Below are 19775 nucleotides of genomic sequence, written 5' to 3'. Positions count from 1 at the left end.
TTATTAAGATACTACTGTTTGGTGCTTCAACATTGAACAAATATGCCGTAGTCCCAATTTCAATCTACTTGTAGACCGCCTGTACATGCTTGATCATCGATATTATTAAATCTATGGTGATAGGATTTTATCTTGCCATCTCCGTTCAGAAACTGGGCCATTTTTGTAGCTTTACTGGACGTGGATAGTTAACCGAAGAAATTCGTTGTGAAAAATGCTTCGTTGGTGTTCCTTTTGTGCTATTGTCCCATTCAAGCTCCTAAGAATTTATTTCTCGCTATTTTTATTACATAACTTTTGGGGACTTCATTAAATATAGCCATCAGTTCATCGATCCTCTTCTTTATTTCCTTTTGTACCGACGTATGACTTCACCCATCTTAGACTTACTCTCCATCCTTATTGCAAAAGTTTAGAGGCTTTAATTGTTCTTATCTCTTTTCGATAAAAGCCTCATTTTATTAACGCCAGTCGTGTCCTGCTATCTTTGATCCGCAGTTTCGTTGTTTTGAGGGATTGTGTATTATATTTCTGACCGCTTTTGTACGGTGAAGGGGGTTCATTCAAACCGCTAAAGAACTGAATAAATATTTAAGAATTATTATGATTGAATGAAATATTTCCTTTCGTGTTTAATATAGATTCGAATCTACAACGTTGTTTACGTTGTTAGCATGATACGTTTTTTTTTTTGGGGGGGGGTGCTTGCTGAAAAAGCGTTTATTTTTGGTCTTCTCCACGCACACGCTTTGTTCAAATTTAACGTAGCATTTAAGGTGAAAGAGATCAATAAATCATCGTGTTCAAGCATAGTAGGACCTTCTGGGAGTGGGTTTTGGCCAAGAATTTAAAGAATTCTGGGAGCGACTGTACTTGCGGGAGGATTTTCGTTATCGGGTGATTTGAAATTTGTGTTTTTTACATCATGGAAGGTGAAACGGCTACCCATACGCTAACAATAAAATACTAGGCTCGACGTTAGAGTAGTTGATAATTGTCAGATCGAAGTGGATGTCGTGGCTTGCCTTGGGATTGGCCCGACAGACGCAAGCGCACATACACGCCCGCACACCTACATAGATTTCTACTTTTGAAAACAATTAAACATATTCGTGAGCAGTTAATTTATTTTTCCTCATTTCGCGGCGGGTGTGTTTGTCCTAAACATCAAAAGGTCGGCCGACATGGCGAGAAAGGAAAAATGAGATGAAGAGAAATTGCTGCCCTCATAAAATACATGCCCGTTTATGTTTGATGCAGTGTAGAGAACATAAAATTTCCTCCGAATAATCCTCCCTTGCCTTTCACCTCAAAAGAGTTTTCCTTATAAAAATTGTGTTTCTAGTTTTCCCCACCGACAGAATGTCGAGATCAATGGCGATTTAAATGTATGTGTATTTCATCCTGGCCGTTCGTTTCCCCTACTCATTACTAGCCATATTTTTCTCACTTGGCAAGTGAAAACGGCAATAATTTTTCTTATTCACTTAAACTAGACTTTAACTTTGTATTTACACAAGACTATGTAACCTATAACGTACCATAATTCATATGAAACGGTTTATTTATTTATTTTTTCATATGTTTTTATCAACAACGATAAAGTGATAATCTTTGATGGAATTCTTGTAGAGAAACATGGGGGAGATGTATGAAACCTCGCATGCGATGGACATTGTTTGAAAGAGGCTCCAGCTAATTTTTTTATTAGATTTTTAAAATATTTTATTACATTCTACAATTTTGGTTACCCTTATGCCTTACGATGGGATTGAAGGGGTGGGTTCTGTTGGGCAAGGCTTGGGCGATGCTACTGGGCCCTATGGGAGAGATTATTGTGTAACTTGGTAAATTTTTGGGAATTTATCTTTGGATAAATGGGGTTTTTACCCGTTCTTGCCCAACGTTGGCAAGTCCGAATTTAGCACATTTGCTTAAGCTTAGCTAATCCCATGAGTTTAGAGCGGGTTTAGTGTATTTCCTTAAATATTTCTTCTCTTGTAATGGCAACACTGACTTTTTGGCGCCAGTCTAAAATCTCCATCTTGGAATATCAAACATGGCTGTTCTCCTTACCTTTGAAATGTGTATCCATCCACTGCTCTCGTTTACTTCACACATGTATTTATGCTGATGATATCTTTTAAGACTCTTTCATTAACCATTTCTTGCCCAACGTTGCCTCAGGGTAACACTAAATTAAGCTTAGGGCGGGTGCGTTTTTTTCCTTCAATGTTTTATCTTCTGTAAAGGCAACGCTGATTTTTATCTTATCGATTGTTACATTAGGCAAACATAAAATTTGTCATATTCAGTTTATAATTTAACCTTTTTTGCCCAAACTTGTTTCGGAGCAATATCCATTTTAGCAATTTTGTTTGATGTATTTTTTACTCTTCTTTTTCGGTTGTTGACTTTTTATATTTGAGTTTCAAAGAAGTTCAAAGAAGAAAATGGTTGTCTAGTTCCGGAAAAGAAACTCAACAAATTATATTTGAGGATAACAGAAAATCCCTTGAGTTCAGGGCGAGCGCAGTGTTGTTACTGCTGTTTCTGCCCGTGTATTGGCAACACTGATCTATTTGGAGCCAATCTAAACTCACGGGATTTCCTGCTAATCATTTAAGAAAATTGTGTGAACAAATTAATAAAGCTCGTCCTACTCCAAGACAGCATTAGTTCATAAAGAGTTACTGTCGTTGTGGATGGTAGTATGGGATTCATAGTATTGAACATTTATAATTGATCTGAGGACTTTAAAATTAATGGTATAAATATAATTGGTATAAATATATATTGGAAGATTTGGCGGTTGCCCACAGTTCTATACCGTCTAAATCGGTTGTAGTAGCATTTTGTAAATTGTAAATTCGTTTTTCGTCGATAGTTCGGGTTGTATCTACATGTTTGTCGACCGTTTAAGTCTTGTCGTGTATGCTTATGCCACGAAGTCTAGGTAGACCCCCAAGTTCACGATCCCAATCGGATTTGGGTGTAGGAATATAGTTGTTTGTATTTGAGGAGATTCGCTTCGCAGTGTAAATGTCACATTGACGCAAACATTTTAACTTTTGTAAGAGACAACATGCCTCGTTTCCGATACGTCCGTACATTTCTCTCCTCAGGGTGTGAAACATGAGCGTGAAAAGGAATGTTAATCGTAACGGCGCTACTATTTATTTATTTATACAGACACATTCAATTAGTTTGTTAAGGGACCGTGTCATCGGCTGATTCTCTTCTGCACGATCGAATTAAAATCGGCCGTTTGATTGATTGCAGCTCTGCTCCATTGGTTCAACAGGCGACGATCGCATGCGATTTCAATTTTTTTACAGACAAAACTCCAACTGTATTTCTTGTTATGTTCAATTTTTTGAAACAACATAGATATTTTTTATCAATAGATTTTCTCCCTTGTTCATGGAATCGTGTTATTTATTCGGCGACCTGCGGTAAAGTTATTTACTGGATGATGTTGATATATGTAGGATTAGTTATTTTATTTTAGAATACATGACACGACAGAAAGGCAATAAGAGCTGTTTTTATCACTAAAAAAATTGTAAAAAAAAGAAGCCAGACAGATTTTTTCAAAATTTTCTTATAGCTAATATTTATTTATACTGTAGAAATTTGTAGTATCTAATGACCGTTAATTAATCACTATTTAGAGATCGGTCTAGTTTGCCGCATCTTACGATCTGTAACTAGTCATTTATTTCTGCATCACTTGAACTTTAAAGATCAAAGTTTTCATTAGTTCATGAATAATGAAAAATGATTGCACGGTCAAATCAAAAATACGTAGAAATAGAAAATTACAACGATTCCTTTACGAAAATACAGTTTATAGATAATTTATGAAAGGAAATAAAAGATTTTATATGAGTTGAAAGAGACAGTTCTACCAGATCATCCTGGTCCGCTTAGTCCTGCTTTATTGTACGCTAATCAACTAATATCGTTCGATGGTGAAGCGCATCAGACATATTTCAACTTTTATACTGCTAGCATATATAGAAAATTATTATTACGTGAGTGATACTCTTAAGAAATAATTGTTAATAATATGAACAAGATGCAAGGTAATAAATAGAAAAATACAACACTGAATCCTTCTTAAAATATGGGAAATAACTAATTTATTTGGGGGATTGAATCATATCTGCCAGACATACTTTCAACACTGAATATTGGGTGCGATATGCATCTGATCCATTTGGACTTTATACTTCAAAACATACAAATAGAATTAATTATATTCCGAGAATACTCTAAGGATACAGTTTCAACTGGTTAATAAAAAAATAAATAAACAGTAATATCAAGTGTGTTCAGGCTGAAAAATAGAACAATTCATTATTAAAAAGTACAGCATAACCTGATTTAAGATGGGAAAATATAATTTATGGGGTTTAACAACTGGATTCAGTGCGATGGTAAAATGTATCAACCTTTATATTGCTCGATTAAGAATACAGATGTAACATATCATTATCTGAGAGGTATTTCAATTAATTGGAGTAAAATGCTTATGTATATGAGACGGTGCCCATTTCTGTCAGACCTGGTCTGCCTAGTCTTGTTTCATCGTTCTGTTAGACACATTGATAACCTCTGGATATGGCGAAATCTCTGAAGTCTTACTTGGAAAAGTTTTGTGCTCATAAGCATAAAATTGGTGTTTTTGGTTATGAATGGACTATTAATGCCAGGTAAATTATTGTTTGGCTGGGGCAGAAACTGAAGGATAACCGTTTTCTTTCTAGGTTTCGTTAATGATTCTATTGAGGTGATCTTCCACAGCTGCTGAATGGACTGCGAGTCACTGCAACCGTGGCCCGAAGGCGAATCCGGATTTAGATTCGCCTCCGAGTCCTTTTATTTATAACTTTTTCTTTGAAACCTATTTAGCATTACAATTAATACGGAAACCGAAATAAACCCCCTTCTAATTTAGCGCTTCATTAAATTCCCTCAGAGAAAATCCCTTTGTCTCTCCAAGGGATCAACACAAAATAAAATCTCAGAGCTGGCACATTTTTCTCACTTGATTAGAACTTGCGAATTTAAATTATCTCACACGCCAAATAAATTAAAAAAGTCGCAATTTCTTTCTTATTCAAATCCGACGGATGATTACAATGATCTTTTTCTTCAACCCATTGCGTAATATTACGAATAAAAGGTTTATATCAACTATTTTGTAATCTCGTGTATTTTGGATTGACACTCGACTTCAACTGTGTTATCAGTCTGTATTACTTAGTTTTTGTATCATGTTCCGTTCAAAAGGATTTATGACCTAATGTTCTCTTAAAGCAAGCCGAACTTGAGCAATTTTGTTAAAGGTTACTGAGATTTAGTGATAGAGTTTACATTGGCCCGAAAAACAGTGTTGCCAATACACGGGAATAAACACTGCGCCCGCCTTAAACTCACGGGATTTCCTGCTCACCTTAAACAAAATCGCTGATGTTGGCATTGAGCTAAAGCAACGTTCGGCAAGACAGGGTTAAATTATCAACTGGATATGAAAAATTTGATGTTTGGCAAATATCGATACAAGATACAATGGTCGGGTGAAGAGCTATGTTCAAGATAAAAGATTCTAAGAAGGAGATCTTACATTGGCGCCAAATAAATCAGTGTTGCCAATTGGCGGGTAGAAACAGCAGGAACAACACTGCCCCCCGTAAACTCAAAGGATTAACAAGCCTTTAGTAAATTTGGTAAATTCTTTGTCGTTCCCGAGGCAACTTGGGGAAAGAAAAGGTTAAAAAATCCACATCTACTTCACCGAATATTGAAAAAGGGAAATGCAAGAAAACTAGGACGAGAATGAGTGACGAATTAAACCGCAAAATAACTGACAAAAAAAGTGTCTGTTGTAAATGAAATGTTTTATTGTGTAGACCACACATTACGTTATGTAAATCGTAATATAATATATTCATGTTTCTAATTTGTTAACTCCTCCTCCTTTGTATAGATACAGAGTTTTCCCTAGTTAATCTGTCTAATTACAATGCCAGCATGATATGCGGGTTGTGAAACTATTCAAATGATCGGGATTCATTATGTAAAAACCGATGATTTTCAATCATATTTTTTTTAAATAAAAATTTTCCCACTTAAGTTTGTGACATATAATAACAGATAACAACGGAAGTGAGAAAAACGTTGAAAGATAACAGCGGGATTATCTCGGCCCTTGAATTAACCGAGGACTAAGGAGATACGCACTGTAAAATTTTGCCCGTTCTAAATTCACAGAATTTCCCCATGTCTCGATTAGAAAAAGTGAAAAAAAAAAAACCGGCTGTAATTCTTTCCGTTGTAATATTTTTCGATTCTCCGAGTTAACAGTTATGTATTTGCTGGAGAGGAAGGCGGTCGTCATTCCGAATTCGAATTTAAATTACAGATAATTTCTTTGGAAATTGTCCAATTGTATTGTGAATTATATATGTGAGACAGAGCGTGGTGGCTCTTTCATATTGGAGCAGTTCTGGCTATAGTTAGGTGTGGGTAGTTACGCTCGGTGCCCCTTCTAATGGCTGAGCATGCCCATGGAACCGAAGAACTTCTCACCATTTCATTAGTACTATTAACTTCCCTAACGAAGCAAAACCTTTCTCTAACCCTTACATATTAATGCTCTAAGACGGCCATTATTTCCATCCGCTCCAAGACAAATTTTGCGCCCCTTGAGAGATTTTTAAATTTCGCCCCTTTTCCCGCAATCCAAGCCCCAATGTTTCCTAGTGTTAAATGACTAAAGATAGTTTAATTAACAGTAGTAGTTTTAAGATTTTTGAACGAAACAGACAATTGAACATCTATTTACGTTTTTTTTCAATTTGGGGTTTTTGCTGGGTGTTGATCTGCGTGTCGCAAAACTCAGAGTATTGCTCAGAACCGACACAGGAGTATTGCGCCCATCTTCACACGTGGGTTTGTTGAACTACTCCAACGCGTTTCACCATTGCACCATCTTCAGTGAGGAACTAACAATGGAGGAGTTTTAAGTTCTTTTTAGTGTTTGTATTTAGTAGAAATAATTGGATTTTTGATTTTTGAAGCTGTCAACACGAGTTCGATGTATGTTATGAGAAAAAAGCCTTATGCACCGTGGTTAGATTAAGTATATTCTTCATATGTGGCATTATATTCTATGCGCTATAGCTTTATACATACGGCAGATCTCGGAGCCGTTTATGGCTAACGAACCTCCCCGAGAGATTTCATCCTTTACAGCGTTCAATGTCATGTCCCGCAAACCGATAAATAATATTTTCCATGTTAATTTCGTTTTCACGCGCGGTCTACAAGATTGTATAAATTCTCTCGAGTAATCACATTGTCGCTGGGTCCGATGCCGTTTCCTCGGATTTCTCGTCCGTCGAAAAGACTGTTTTCCTTCTGTCTAATTAACATTTGTGACACGCGGAAATTGAAGTCAGGATTAGAGATTATTACCGATTGGAAATTGGCGACCTTTGGCTTGCGGATATCCATTCGGCAATAACTCTCCTCTGCGGCTCATTTGCATTTTCAGGCTGGTATAAAGCCTCGCCTTATTTAATTAGCAAATAGATTTTTTGTCCCTCGACTTTTCCTAAGATAAACCCCTTAACGTTCGGATTAATGGTATAAATCGGCATAAAGGGAAGAGAACGGCCTCACAAATATTTTATTAGCCGACGGGGTTTTATGTCCGCCTCCCGCCGTGACGATATCTAAAGCGTCAGTTATTTTTCTCGTAAGTAACCTCAGTGGGAGGGATCAAGTGCTATTCAATGTCGCAGTTGGGTGCATCGCTCTTGTTTCATATTACAATCTTTTTTTACTAATCTTTTCCTTTTTTCCCCCCATTTTTATTGTTACGACGGGAGTCGGACGTTTCGGCCCCTTTGAGACGATTACAGGCGTTATTCAGCCTTAAATGCCTCTTAAAACTCTTTATTCTTCGATTAGCAGCTCATATTTTTTCTATAGTTTAAACGCATTCTATTTGTCAAAATTTAATTTATTTATCAGCGAAAAAGACAGAATGAATCCATAAAACATTAACAGATGAACTCCTAAATCGTGCAACGGTTTCACCCTCGAATTTCTTTAGCGTAATTTCGTTTGAATCGTGAGTGTTTGGATGTGGTATTTGATTGTTTGTAATGCGGCGATGCGTGTTTGTTCATTGCTAAACTGTCGGAGCCTGATGGTTCGAGGGTAGCTCGGTCCGCATCGGGGTTGAGGGTGTCCTGTTACAACCCTCCTGGCCATCCAGACAGCTGTTGGGGTTTACCTGGTTTCCTCTTCTCTTACCCTATTCCATTGTCTTTTTCATTTAAAACTTTCTACCGAACGTTTGGCCCACGTGGATATCAAAAATGCTCAAAAATGTTGGGAATGTTCTCGCATAAACTTGTTACTTAAAAAAACACAACGAAGACCAAGATCATCTGTGTAAAGTCAGTTAATGGCGGGTTCATTACAGATAAATTACCCTTTTTTGCTATTCAATATTCTCAAAACCTTTGTCACACATTTGGCAATTGCTTCTATGCGTTATATTATTATTTATGGGCGTAAAAGTAAAACGTCGTTTAACAGCAACATTAGCCCTTTATAGCCTAAAGTTGTCTTAGTGCAAGACAAACTTTAGCAGTTTTGTTTAAAGGTTAGCGGGAAATCCTGTGACTTTAGATTCGCGCCAGATAAATCAGTGTTGCCAATACACGAGCAAAAACAGCAGGAACAACACTGCGCCGCCCTAAACTCACTGGATTTCCTCCTAATCTTAAACAAAACTGCTACAGTTGTGCTGGAACAACACTGCGCCGCCCTAAACTCACTGGATTTCCTCCTAATCTTAAACAAAACTGCTACAGTTGTGCTGGAACAACACTGCCCCGCCCTAAACTCACGGGATTGCCCGCTAACCTTAAACATAATTGTTTTTTTTTTTCGAATTGCTTTGAAACAACTTTGGGCAAGAAAGGGTTAAATTATCAACTTGATATGGAAATGTTTATGTTTGGCTAATATAACAAACGGTACAAGATGCAGTTGTAAAGAGAAGAGCAATGTTGGCGACAGAAGATTCCAAAACGGAGATTGTAGATTGGCACCAGATAAATCAGTGTTGCCAATACACGGGCAAATACAGCAGGAACAACACCGCGCCGCCCTAAACTCACGGGTTTGCCCGCTAACCTTAAACAAAATTGCTTATGTTTGCATTGGACTGAAACAACTTTGGGCAAGAAATGGTTACATTATAAACTGGATATGGAAATTTTTATGTTTGCCTAATATAACAATCGATAAGATAAAATTCAGTGTTGCCTTTACAGAAGATGAAACATTGAAGGAAAACAACGCACCCGTTCTAAGCTTAATTTGGTGTTATCCTGAGGCAACGTTGGGCAAGAAATGGTTAATGAAAGAGTCTTAAAAGATATCATCAGCATAAATACATGTGTGAAGTAAACGAGGGCATCGGCTTTTGAAAGGGGCTCGTTGAAAGTCTAGGAAATGTATACGTTATTATATTTCGATGGGCCTTCGTTCGTCAAATGATATTGCACATTTTAACAATGCCGAGCATTTAACAGACGTCCAGTCACGACTGTCATCCGGACAAATTCTATCAGCGGCAAAATCATTAATCGTCATTACCATCTCTCAATTTGGAGATGAGAAGAGCCCGTGTGAAATCCCTTCGCTTAATCATATCACAACGATTATCAAATTTAACATCACTTTGTTTAAAAATTCAGGTCTCACCTTAAACCATTTTGACACAATAATTCAATAATTTTGTTTTAAACTTTTTTTTGCGTATGCTGCACAATGGGAGTTTTGACAAAAGTTTAAAGTGAATTGTCTTTTTCAGAGATTAATTGTTTATAAATATGTTATTTCATAACTTAACATTAACGAACGAAACGTTTTGAAAAGTTTTAATATATTTTTTCTCTATATACTTGAGAGGTGTTAAAGGAGTGATTCTTCTTCCATAAACCATTCTTCTGTGATATTCCACCAAAAGGGTCCTTCGTCAATGACGATTTACCCAGGACTTGATGGAACGAGAAAGTGAATGTTTTATTAGCATATATGTTAAAATGCTGAAGGGGGAAGAAAACGTGCGGAATGTAAAGCAAACTGTTTATGACTCAAAAATTCAAATTGTCTGATAATTTGGTCGCGTGTTTTCATAATCCCGTTTAAGAATTGATTTATTTTCCGAGTCGTTCTTGTGTCCATTAACGTTTAGCTATGGAAAAAAGTATTTTTTTTAACGTGTTAAGGTTTACCACTTTTTTTTGCTCACGGATAAGCTGGTCTGAATGAAAAAACTAAATTGTTATCGGCCACGCTACAGTCGAGAAGAGCTTTCGTATACAATTTGCCAGTTTAGATCCATGTACCTGTCAATAATTTTAGTCTGGAAAGCGGTAGCTCCACAGTACATTATATTTAGTTTGGCCTTTTTCTTTACTTTGTTCTGCCTGCTCTATATGAATACTCTGAATCGAGGTATGGTCAAGACTGCCTAGAGGTTAATAATCAGGGCAAAACCATCTTAGATATGTCAATAAATTGACATAATTTAGTTTTTAAATAGATGGTTCGAAATTTCTTTGTAGTCCGATTCAGTCCCAACATATTATCTAGGATATTGTCAATTGGTAGAACTGATGATGACCTTAAAATAGCTCGAAAGCTTGGCAGATAACAATTGAGTATTTTAATCCAGACCGAGATCCAGATTATTCGTGAAAAAAATGGTATAATTCATTTTAAATTGCTGGATGTTTCAAGTATTTTCTTAGGTATAATGGTAGAATGAAATCAGTTGAATTTTTTTTGCACGATTGATTGATGGATACGATTGGAGGTGTCATTCTTTTCTTGTCATTCAACCGTAAGTCAGTTGATGCCGTTTTTAGTCGGCGAACGATTTTTTTAGACGTTGAACCGAAATTTCCCTGGTCCTAGTGCAATCAATACCAATTAGTTTGAATTTCTTCGTCACCACCTGGAGACAATTTGTTACGCTTGGTCAATAAGTTGGTCAGATTTTCTTTTCAGTCTTGTTTTTTTTTGGTGAGTTGATGTAGTGAAGTATGATGTTGTTGAATCATGTTCATTTATGCGAAATAGTAAGTTTGGTGGACTTATAACACATGGAAATGTTTATGCTTGTAGTGAGGTTGGAAATTAGCGTTTTACTTTGAAATTTAAGGTTGTAATTTTTTTTTTAAATTTGCAGTGAAATGGTGTACGAGGAGAGAATGGCCGTCGCCGGCAGAAGCGAGGGCGGCATCCGACGCTGCAAGGAGGGGTGTCCTCTATTCTTCGGTATTCCTCGGGAGTCCAGGCGAGTACAACTCGTGTAAGTATGTGCCGTGCGCAGGTCTACCCTGGAGCCTGCGCCATTCCACAACCCTTTCCCGCACACTCCATCACTCCATCGATCCCGCCTCAACCCCCTCTTTCCTTCCCTCCACCGACATTTATTTATTTATCGCTCCACTACGGGATATTTAGCGTCTGGGCGCCCCGTGGAAAAACACGAGAGAGATCGGAATAGATAGAAGGAGAGGGTGGCCGTGTGTGCGAGAGGGGCGAAGAGGGAGAGTGAGTCGGTTCCAGTTAGAGAAAGAGAGCGTAGGGTATAGATTTGTGGGCGGGTGGCCCATCTGGACCCTATTGATTGGCTAATGTTAATGGTGAGGTCTGGTCTTGACACAGAAGGCTACCCTGTCACCACCAGACACCCCTGTTCGCCCTTCTCCACCCCCGGGCCCACAATCCTACACTTAAATAAAGAATCTTTTCCCACACTAGTTAGTTACTCACAAACAATCCCATTCATACCCACCCTCCGAACATCGACTTCCATCCGAATTAGCATCCGACCTTTTGGAATGGCATAAACGCTCCAGGAGTAAGAATCGTCCCGTTCTCAAATCGAAATAACATCGATTTTTTATATACTTATTTTAATTTTATTTACATAGTATTAAGATGTGATTGTTTGTGTTCGCATAAAGGAAACCTATCTCAATTGTTTAAAAACTGATATATTCACTTATTTCAACTTTAGATTGACCGACATCTTTAAAAAGAAACAGCAACCAGGGAGAGATGATCTTTCAAATGTGTAAGCAGTAAATTAGGAAGGAAAAGTGCAAAAGGCAGAATGAATTCCTGCTCTCTTGAGTTTTTACCATTTATCTAAAACCACCACTGTGGTACATATAAAACCTAAAATAGAAAATAACGAATAGCACAAATATAAATAAATATTTATACATGTATATACATGGCTACATAATGGTAGTTTTATCAGCCGGTTTGATATTAATTTAAAAAAAAAATGAAATTGAAATTAATTAATATCTGAAATTTACACGAGTCCCTTAACGTAACTATGAATATAAAAAAATATTTTAATAGGTGAATATAATAAAAAAAAGCACATGAAAATCATAATTTTGTTTAAACACTAATAATACCATGAATGATTGAATTTTCCATGAGCTAAAGCTGATTTTGAAGACAGTAGATTAAGAACAATTTGTTGTTGGCCATTGTAAAATTCAACTAAATTGACAATCCACATCTTGATTTTCCTTTTTGCTATTTTGGTTTTTTTTTATTTTCATTGGATCTTTAAAAAAATACCTCTTCGTACATACAAAGAAGTCAAAATGTTATTTGGAAAAAAAAAGCACATAAAAATAATAATTTGTCCAATTGTCGACTATATTTTGCGAATTTATCTGCAATTTTTTTTAGTTCCATAGGATTTTTTTAAAAAAATTACCTGTTCATTTTAATGGTATGTAAAAAAATTCAAAATATTAGTCGAAAAAAAAAATTATAAAAGCACATAAAAATAGTCAATTTGTTTAAACACTACTGTTATTAGGGATTGGATTGTCGAATATATTTTGCAAATTTGTTTTGCATTTTTTGTTTTAATTTCATCGGATTTTTAAAAAAATTACCTGTTCATTTTAATGGTATGTAAAAAACAGTAAAAATATTAGCCGAAAAAAATAACACCGGGATAAACAGTGCAAATGATGATTTCGAATAATCCATATTTTTAGTGGTCCGAGTAAACCAAAGTAATGATTTGAATGTATTTATAATTTTTATGTAAAGTGTGGTTGAAATGAAAAGTAGATCGCCTGGGTTACAGCCGGAGGTCGGGTTCGAGTCGAGCTCGTGACAATACATTTTTATTAACCACACTTCACGTAAACATGATAAGTCGGTTTCGAATAATGTTTATATAAAGTCGGAACGTCCATTTATTACTGGCTGTGATTATAAATAATCGTTAAATGTCAGGTAGTGTGTTTTTGCTGTAATCTTGTTAACAGGGTACTAGAAAAAGAGAAACCCATGATAGTCCAATTGGAAAAATTCACAAAGCATGTGCTCTTTTTTAGAAAAATACAAGCCTTTTGACAATTTAACAGCAATTTTGTTCGATGGGATTTCATCGTTGCTGGGCTTTCTGCAAAGTTCCAACTTGTGCTGTTCACACCTTCCCCCCCCTACTGGCTCATCTAAATGACCGTTTGTCACGTAAACGTCGCCGGCAAAAATGGTCTCCGCCCTTGTGTCAAGGGATAAATTTTCAGGGCGTGAAAACCGTGTGTTGTCCCGGTTGCGACACGTAAAATAAGTATATAAATAAACTGAATAGATTTCTTCTTGAAAATTTGTAGAAGGGTTGTATGTTAAGGTTTAACCTTTTCATATTTCTAAAAGTCTCCTTATTCGTAATGACCATTTTTATTAATATTTTTTTATTAAATTGCCTTCGTCATACTGTTAAATGAATTGCCTTAAGGACTGACGTAATTTTTGTTAATGATGGTGTCATTTAGGTATATCAACGAAAGACAGTTTTGCTTTGCCGAAACACAATTTCTCCATGCTGCTCTATCTTTAAATGTAGAATATTAACATTTGTCTGTGTGTGTTTGTTTGAAAAGTTAGAGGTTTAGGAGAGCAAGACCAAAAACCAGTAGACGATTAGCACCCAGTAAAATGCTCAATCACACATCAAAGACTTAGATTACCGGTGAGTGGACTTTTCTTAGAAAAATTCTCCGCTGCCCAAAATCGGAAGTCACTGGGTTGAATTCCAAGTGAAACGACTTCACAATTCAATATCAGAATCAACCCTTTAAGGTCTAGTTTTGTCTTAGAACACACGAACTTCCTCAATTTTGTTCAAAGTAAGGTAAATCCCGTGAGTTTAGATTGGCACCAGATAAATCAGTGTTGCCACTAAAAAAACAAAAAAATTAGAGTACCACCTTGAACTTACGGTATTTCCTGCTAACATTAAACGAAATTGCTAAAGTTGGCATTGCTCTGAAACAACTTACGGGCAATAAAGGGTTAAATTATACACGGGATATGAACAATTTTATGTTTGGCAAAGATAACAATCGATAAAAATGGACTAGTGGGGTTGGAAAAAGCTATGTTGGAGGTAGAAGATTCCACGATGGATATGTTAGATTGGCGCTAAAAAAATCATTGTTGCCAATACACGGGCACAAACAGCATGAACAATACAATTAATTAAGGTTTTTAGTTGAGATGAAAAAACGTTAATGGCACGAGCGGGATTCGAACCCACGATCTTCGGCTAGATACGCCGCTACTCTACCACCTGAGCTATCGTGACCTAGGTCCACTCGGACATCAACTTCCCATCTCAACCCCACCTTTGAGTTTTCCCTCCTTTTTGCCATTTTTCAAATGTCGTGTAATCGGATTGGATTCTCGACGACAAATGTCCGAGTGGATCTAGGTCACGATAGCTCAAGTGGTAGAGCAGCGGCGTATCTAGCCGAAGATCGTGGGTTCGAATCCCGCTCGTGCCATTAACTTTTTTTCATCTCAACTAAAAACCTTAATTAATTGTAATGTATTAATTGGTCAAGCGGACCACGAAATTAGTGAATTTAAAGCATGAACAATACTGCGCCCGTCCTAACCTCACAGGATTGCCTGCTAACCTTAAACAAAATGGCTAAATTGGCATGGCTCTGAAACCACTTTGAGCAAGAAAGGGTTTAATTATAAGCCGGATATATTTTATGCATGGCCAATATATGAACCAATTCGAAAAATTATTTTAAAAATAGACGATTCCAAGATGGAGATTTTAGATTGGCGCCCAAAAAAGGTCAAGCGTTGCCAATTCAAAAAGAAGAAACATTGAAAGATAAATACTGTACTTGCCCTAAACTCATGGGAATAGCTAAGCTTTAGCAAAATTGCTAAATTTGGTGTTTCCCTGAGGCAACGTTGGACAAGAAAAGATTAAAATTTAGGGTTAAATTCACAAAACAACTGCACTGCTTAGGTAAGGAGAAAATTTACGTTTTTGTTTCGGTAATTTTTACATTCTTCGGCTGTTGTATAAAAAAAGTTTGATCTCTCCATAGGTTGTTGTTTAAAAAAGATGTCTGCCAATTACTGAAATCTGATTTAAAAAAAAAAAAAAAAAAAAAAGATTTGAGAATTAGGACTATTCCTTCTAGGCGATCTTTGAGTAATGATGAACACTAGATTTTAAGTCTTTAGATAAATAATAGTTAAAACAACTGTCTTCACTTCATTCCATTTTCCTAAGTGTCGAAGTAGTGTTTCTTTGTCCGTTCGCTTAAAGTTTATTTTTAAACAGTGCGTAACGAAATTGGGATTGGGCTAACGAGCCGATTTGGCGTTAATCAAGGCTAATTTTCTAGATGACTGCGTTCTGTTTTTCACTATCAGCTCATGATTTAGTGGGAGTGTAGTTTTCCCCTGCTGATTAACGTATCGAGGAGCGGTCGTTAAACTGACATTAGTAACTTTTCTGTTTTTACAAGGAATTGACAATTTATCTCGAGCCTGCCCGGGACGTAGGGAAAAGTCATCTGTGCACGTTTGGCCTCAGCTCAAATTGTATTTATAAATAAATTATAAGGCAGAATTAAATGGGCTGACTGTTTAATGAAACGCTGATTAAACTACACTGGATGCTGGTAGCCGAATTAATTCACTGTAACCACTAATGCCTTTTATGATGTTACTCTTTTGTAATTGAACCGAAATTGTTTTGAGTGATATTTGTAAAGGATACTGGTGGCCATTATTTATATTGTTTAAAACGTTAATTCGTTTTATATTAAAATAATAAGCGATCAGGACCTTCCCCCGACAGTCGGATCCTCCAGGCTTCAATAAACAACTCTGTCACACACGGACGAGGCATCGTCAATTAAAGAGATGACACGATGCTGGCGGTCAAATTGATGTAACTTGGAATATGTAATTATATCTTTGTCTTACATCTTGTGTCTATGACTCTCGCCCCGTTTATGGATGGGATCGGCTTTGGGCAATGGGATCCTTGGGGGTTCTCGTTTAATTGGAGGTATGAAGTGGAGACAACCTGTTCAATAACTGAACCGATACCATTAGAGTTACAGGGTTGGGGTCGGGTTTAAATAAGGATTAGAGGAAAGCATTGACCCACAATAATAGGTTTATCAGTGGGAGGTCCTCGGTAGGGGACTTTGCTATGGTAAATGACTCATATGCAAACACATTCTATCAGACCCCGACCCTTGGGACTCTTATCTCTTTCTCACTTTCTTTCTCTTTCTTCCGATGAATTAGATTAATCCTATTAAGCCTACAGCTCACTTCTAACTTGGTTAATGACGCAAACTCTGTTGTTCAATGTTTAGGCGATGCTAGCAACGCTAGTATTGGAAGTGGGGAAGGTACGGGAGAAGAAGACGACGAAAGCAATGGGAAGAAGAACCAGAAGAAGAGGGGTATCTTCCCTAAAGTGGCCACCAATATCCTCAGAGCATGGCTCTTCCAGCATCTCACTGTGAGTCAATCATTTAATACAACCTCCTACCCTCCACAACTCCTTCGTATTCACTTCAACAATTATATTCTTTGGATATTCATAACACTTCTCAGATTGACATTTTTTCACCAATTTTGTGTTGGCCTAACGGACCAAATTGGATACTAAATTTAAGGGCTTGTATGAGAAAACCAATACTTAGGATACAGTTTGGTAGAAAGTTCAAATTAGTCATCCTATAAGTAAAGTCGGAAAAAATCATTTGACTCTTAAAGTTTTTTTTTTTAATTTTCAATTATTCTTTTTATACTTCACTAAATTCATCATGGCGATTATGAAAGCTCCAGAGACTCCGGAATAACATAAGTTATGCTATTATATATGAGAGAACGGAGGGTGGCTTTTTAAAGTTTCAGCCAGATTGTTATTTATTTTCTCTGACGTCTCATTGAAATATGTAAAGTTGTTATGAGGCTTCGGATTTTTCTGGTGGAACTAAAACCAAACACTTTTTACGCATTTATTTCAAAAGAACTTTTAAAATTTAAGAAAAAATGTATTGTTATTTTCAATTCTTGGAATAATACATGATATCCGTAATTATTTATAGGATGATTATTACCCGTAAATAACACATGCATTGGATTAAAAAGTATTTGTATGCTCTAATTAAAATATTTTTCCAAATCATCTGGCAAAAAACAAATTCATTGGCTAATTTTCATTTACTTGGAGGTGGTAAATGCATGTTTTATTGGTTCTTAGAATAATGTATTTTCTGTGTAACGAAGAAACAACGAAACATAAGAACAGGTTTGTACCGCATTGACCAAATTTCTAATTTAAAACCTACCCACAGAATTAGAAGACTTATTTCTTTGAAAAATATTCAATGTTAACAAATTAATTACATACATGACGCACAGGTATATTACACAAGGGAAGATGATCAAGTAAGGGTCTCAGTCATACATGTTTTACATCATTCGTCAAGCTTTCGATATTTCTTCTGAACATGTTTTTATTTACAAATATAATAAGTTATATTAATCCTTTATGGCCTAATGTTGTCTTAGAGCAAGGCGAACTTTAGCTATTTTGTTAAAACTTAGCGTGAAATCCCGTGATTTTAGTGATTGAGAGGTTAGATTGGCGCCAGATAAATCAGTGTTGCCAAACACGGGCATAAACTGCAAGAAAAACCCTGCTCCCTCCCTGAAATCACAGGATTTCCTGCTATCCTTACATAAAACCGTTAAATTGCCATTACTCTGAAGCAACTTTGGGCAAGAAAGAGTTAAATACACAAAAAAATATGAAAAATGTTATATTTGGCTAATATAACAACCATTCGAAGAGCCACGTTGGAAATAGAAGATTCCAAGATGCAGATTTTACATTGGCGGCAAATAAATCAGTGTTGTCAATACATGGGCTGAAATGCTTAAGGGCAATGCACCATAGCTAAACTCACGGGATCAGCTACCCTTTAGCAAATTTGGTGTTGACCAGTGGCACTTAAACTTCAATAAACTTTAAATCTAACTTTCTGCTGAGTGTGTGTGGGTATCCGATCTAAACGGAAATTGTACTAAAACAGAACCTTGATCATGAATAATCATCACTGTCACTGGAGTCATCATTTGGTACAGAGATTGCGTGATTGGCCTGAAGTGCTTTAATGGGACTGTTACTGCTTCATGTTTTCGTTAGCTATGTAGCGCCCTAGCCTGTGAATGTCTCGACGAATTAGTTCGATTTCCAGATACGGATGCATAAACCAAGTCCACTACTATAAATTGAAGAATTAAGTACGCTTGTGAATTGATGATCGGATTTCCTTTTCGGTAAATGTTCATACATCGATTTCCCACTTAACTGTCTTAATTTCCAAATAAGATTGGCTAGTCCACGAGTTCAAGATTTATGTTGTCACGTTTAAGAATAAGTTTTATTTCAATTTTTCAATTTGTAGACAGTTAGTGATTATTGATTTTCGTTTCGGGAAGAAATGGGAGGAAAAAGTGAAGACGCTTCCCCCAGCCCGATGAAGTCGGAAAAAAAATCCCTAAACCTAAAATCCTTCCAAATCCGATTCCCGGCTGCAACCTCGGCGAAGGAGGCTTCAACGCCTTTGGTCCCACTCCAAGAAGCTTTACGTGATCGGCGGTTTACGAATGAAGGAGGTGAAAGAAGCGATCCGAACGTGCCTCCTGGATGAGTCGAAATCCCTCGGAACTGTTCCAAAACATTGAAAAATTACTCGGAGATCCCGTTAAAAACAGGCCGGAGGTTCGGGAGGTTTTTCTCTTTCTGGTTGAGATGAAGGTCTTGAAAATACCAGCAGTGGCACGTGAATAAACCGTTATAAAAAAATAAAATGAAATAAAAACAGATCATAAGTTTTTCCGAACAAATTGAGATTCGAGTCACAATTTTTATCTCGACCTAGAGCGCGACGAATACTAAGAGATAACAGCTGCCCGATTTAACATTTTTCAACTTTTTCACCGGGCCTAAAATTGTTGGGATATAGTTGACATTTCACAATCCTGGCATGTATTCTCACAGGAATGCCTAACGTTTGCCCGGATACTTTGGTCATTAATATTTGATCCGATCTTTTTGAGGGGGGAACGTAGAGATAGAGTTGTAGTGAGCTGTGGCGTTCTGTCGAACGGTTCAGTGCACGCCGATTATTATCATTAGAGACAAAATTGCCACCTTCCCTTAATCCAATTTACAGCGCCCGCCCATTTGAAAGGTGGAGTGGAAGGGAGGCAAACATCACACTTATCTCCCCTATGAATCCAGCACTGTAATGGCTTTAAAAACCAACTCGACAAGGGAA

The 19775-nt window shown here is 36.8% G+C and overlaps 1 protein-coding gene across 5 annotated transcripts in view; it reads left to right on the top strand.

The window, feature by feature from the left end:
- The window catches only part of LOC106667202 (homeobox protein homothorax), a 209818-nt gene that overhangs the window by 91599 nt on the left and 98444 nt on the right, over positions 1 to 19775 (top strand). For 3 of the 5 annotated variants that reach the window (XM_024225261.1, XM_014395009.2, XM_014395008.2), the window contains 2 exons: positions 11288 to 11410; positions 16794 to 16942. In XM_024225261.1, coding sequence (XP_024081029.1) covers positions 11288 to 11410; positions 16794 to 16942 — 272 coding nt within the window. The remainder of the gene's footprint in view (positions 1 to 11287; positions 11411 to 16793; positions 16943 to 19775) is intronic. The other 2 variants (XM_024225262.1, XM_024225263.1) reach the window with 1 other exon arrangement.

This window comes from Cimex lectularius, unplaced genomic scaffold (genome assembly GCF_000648675.2).
Source record: "Cimex lectularius strain Harlan isolate CLEC.00 unplaced genomic scaffold, Clec_2.1 scaffold27, whole genome shotgun sequence".
NCBI classification, from domain to species: domain Eukaryota; kingdom Metazoa; phylum Arthropoda; class Insecta; order Hemiptera; family Cimicidae; genus Cimex; species Cimex lectularius.
The sequence above is the reverse complement of the archived record's forward strand: the minus strand, read 5'-3'. Positions and strand labels throughout refer to the sequence as shown.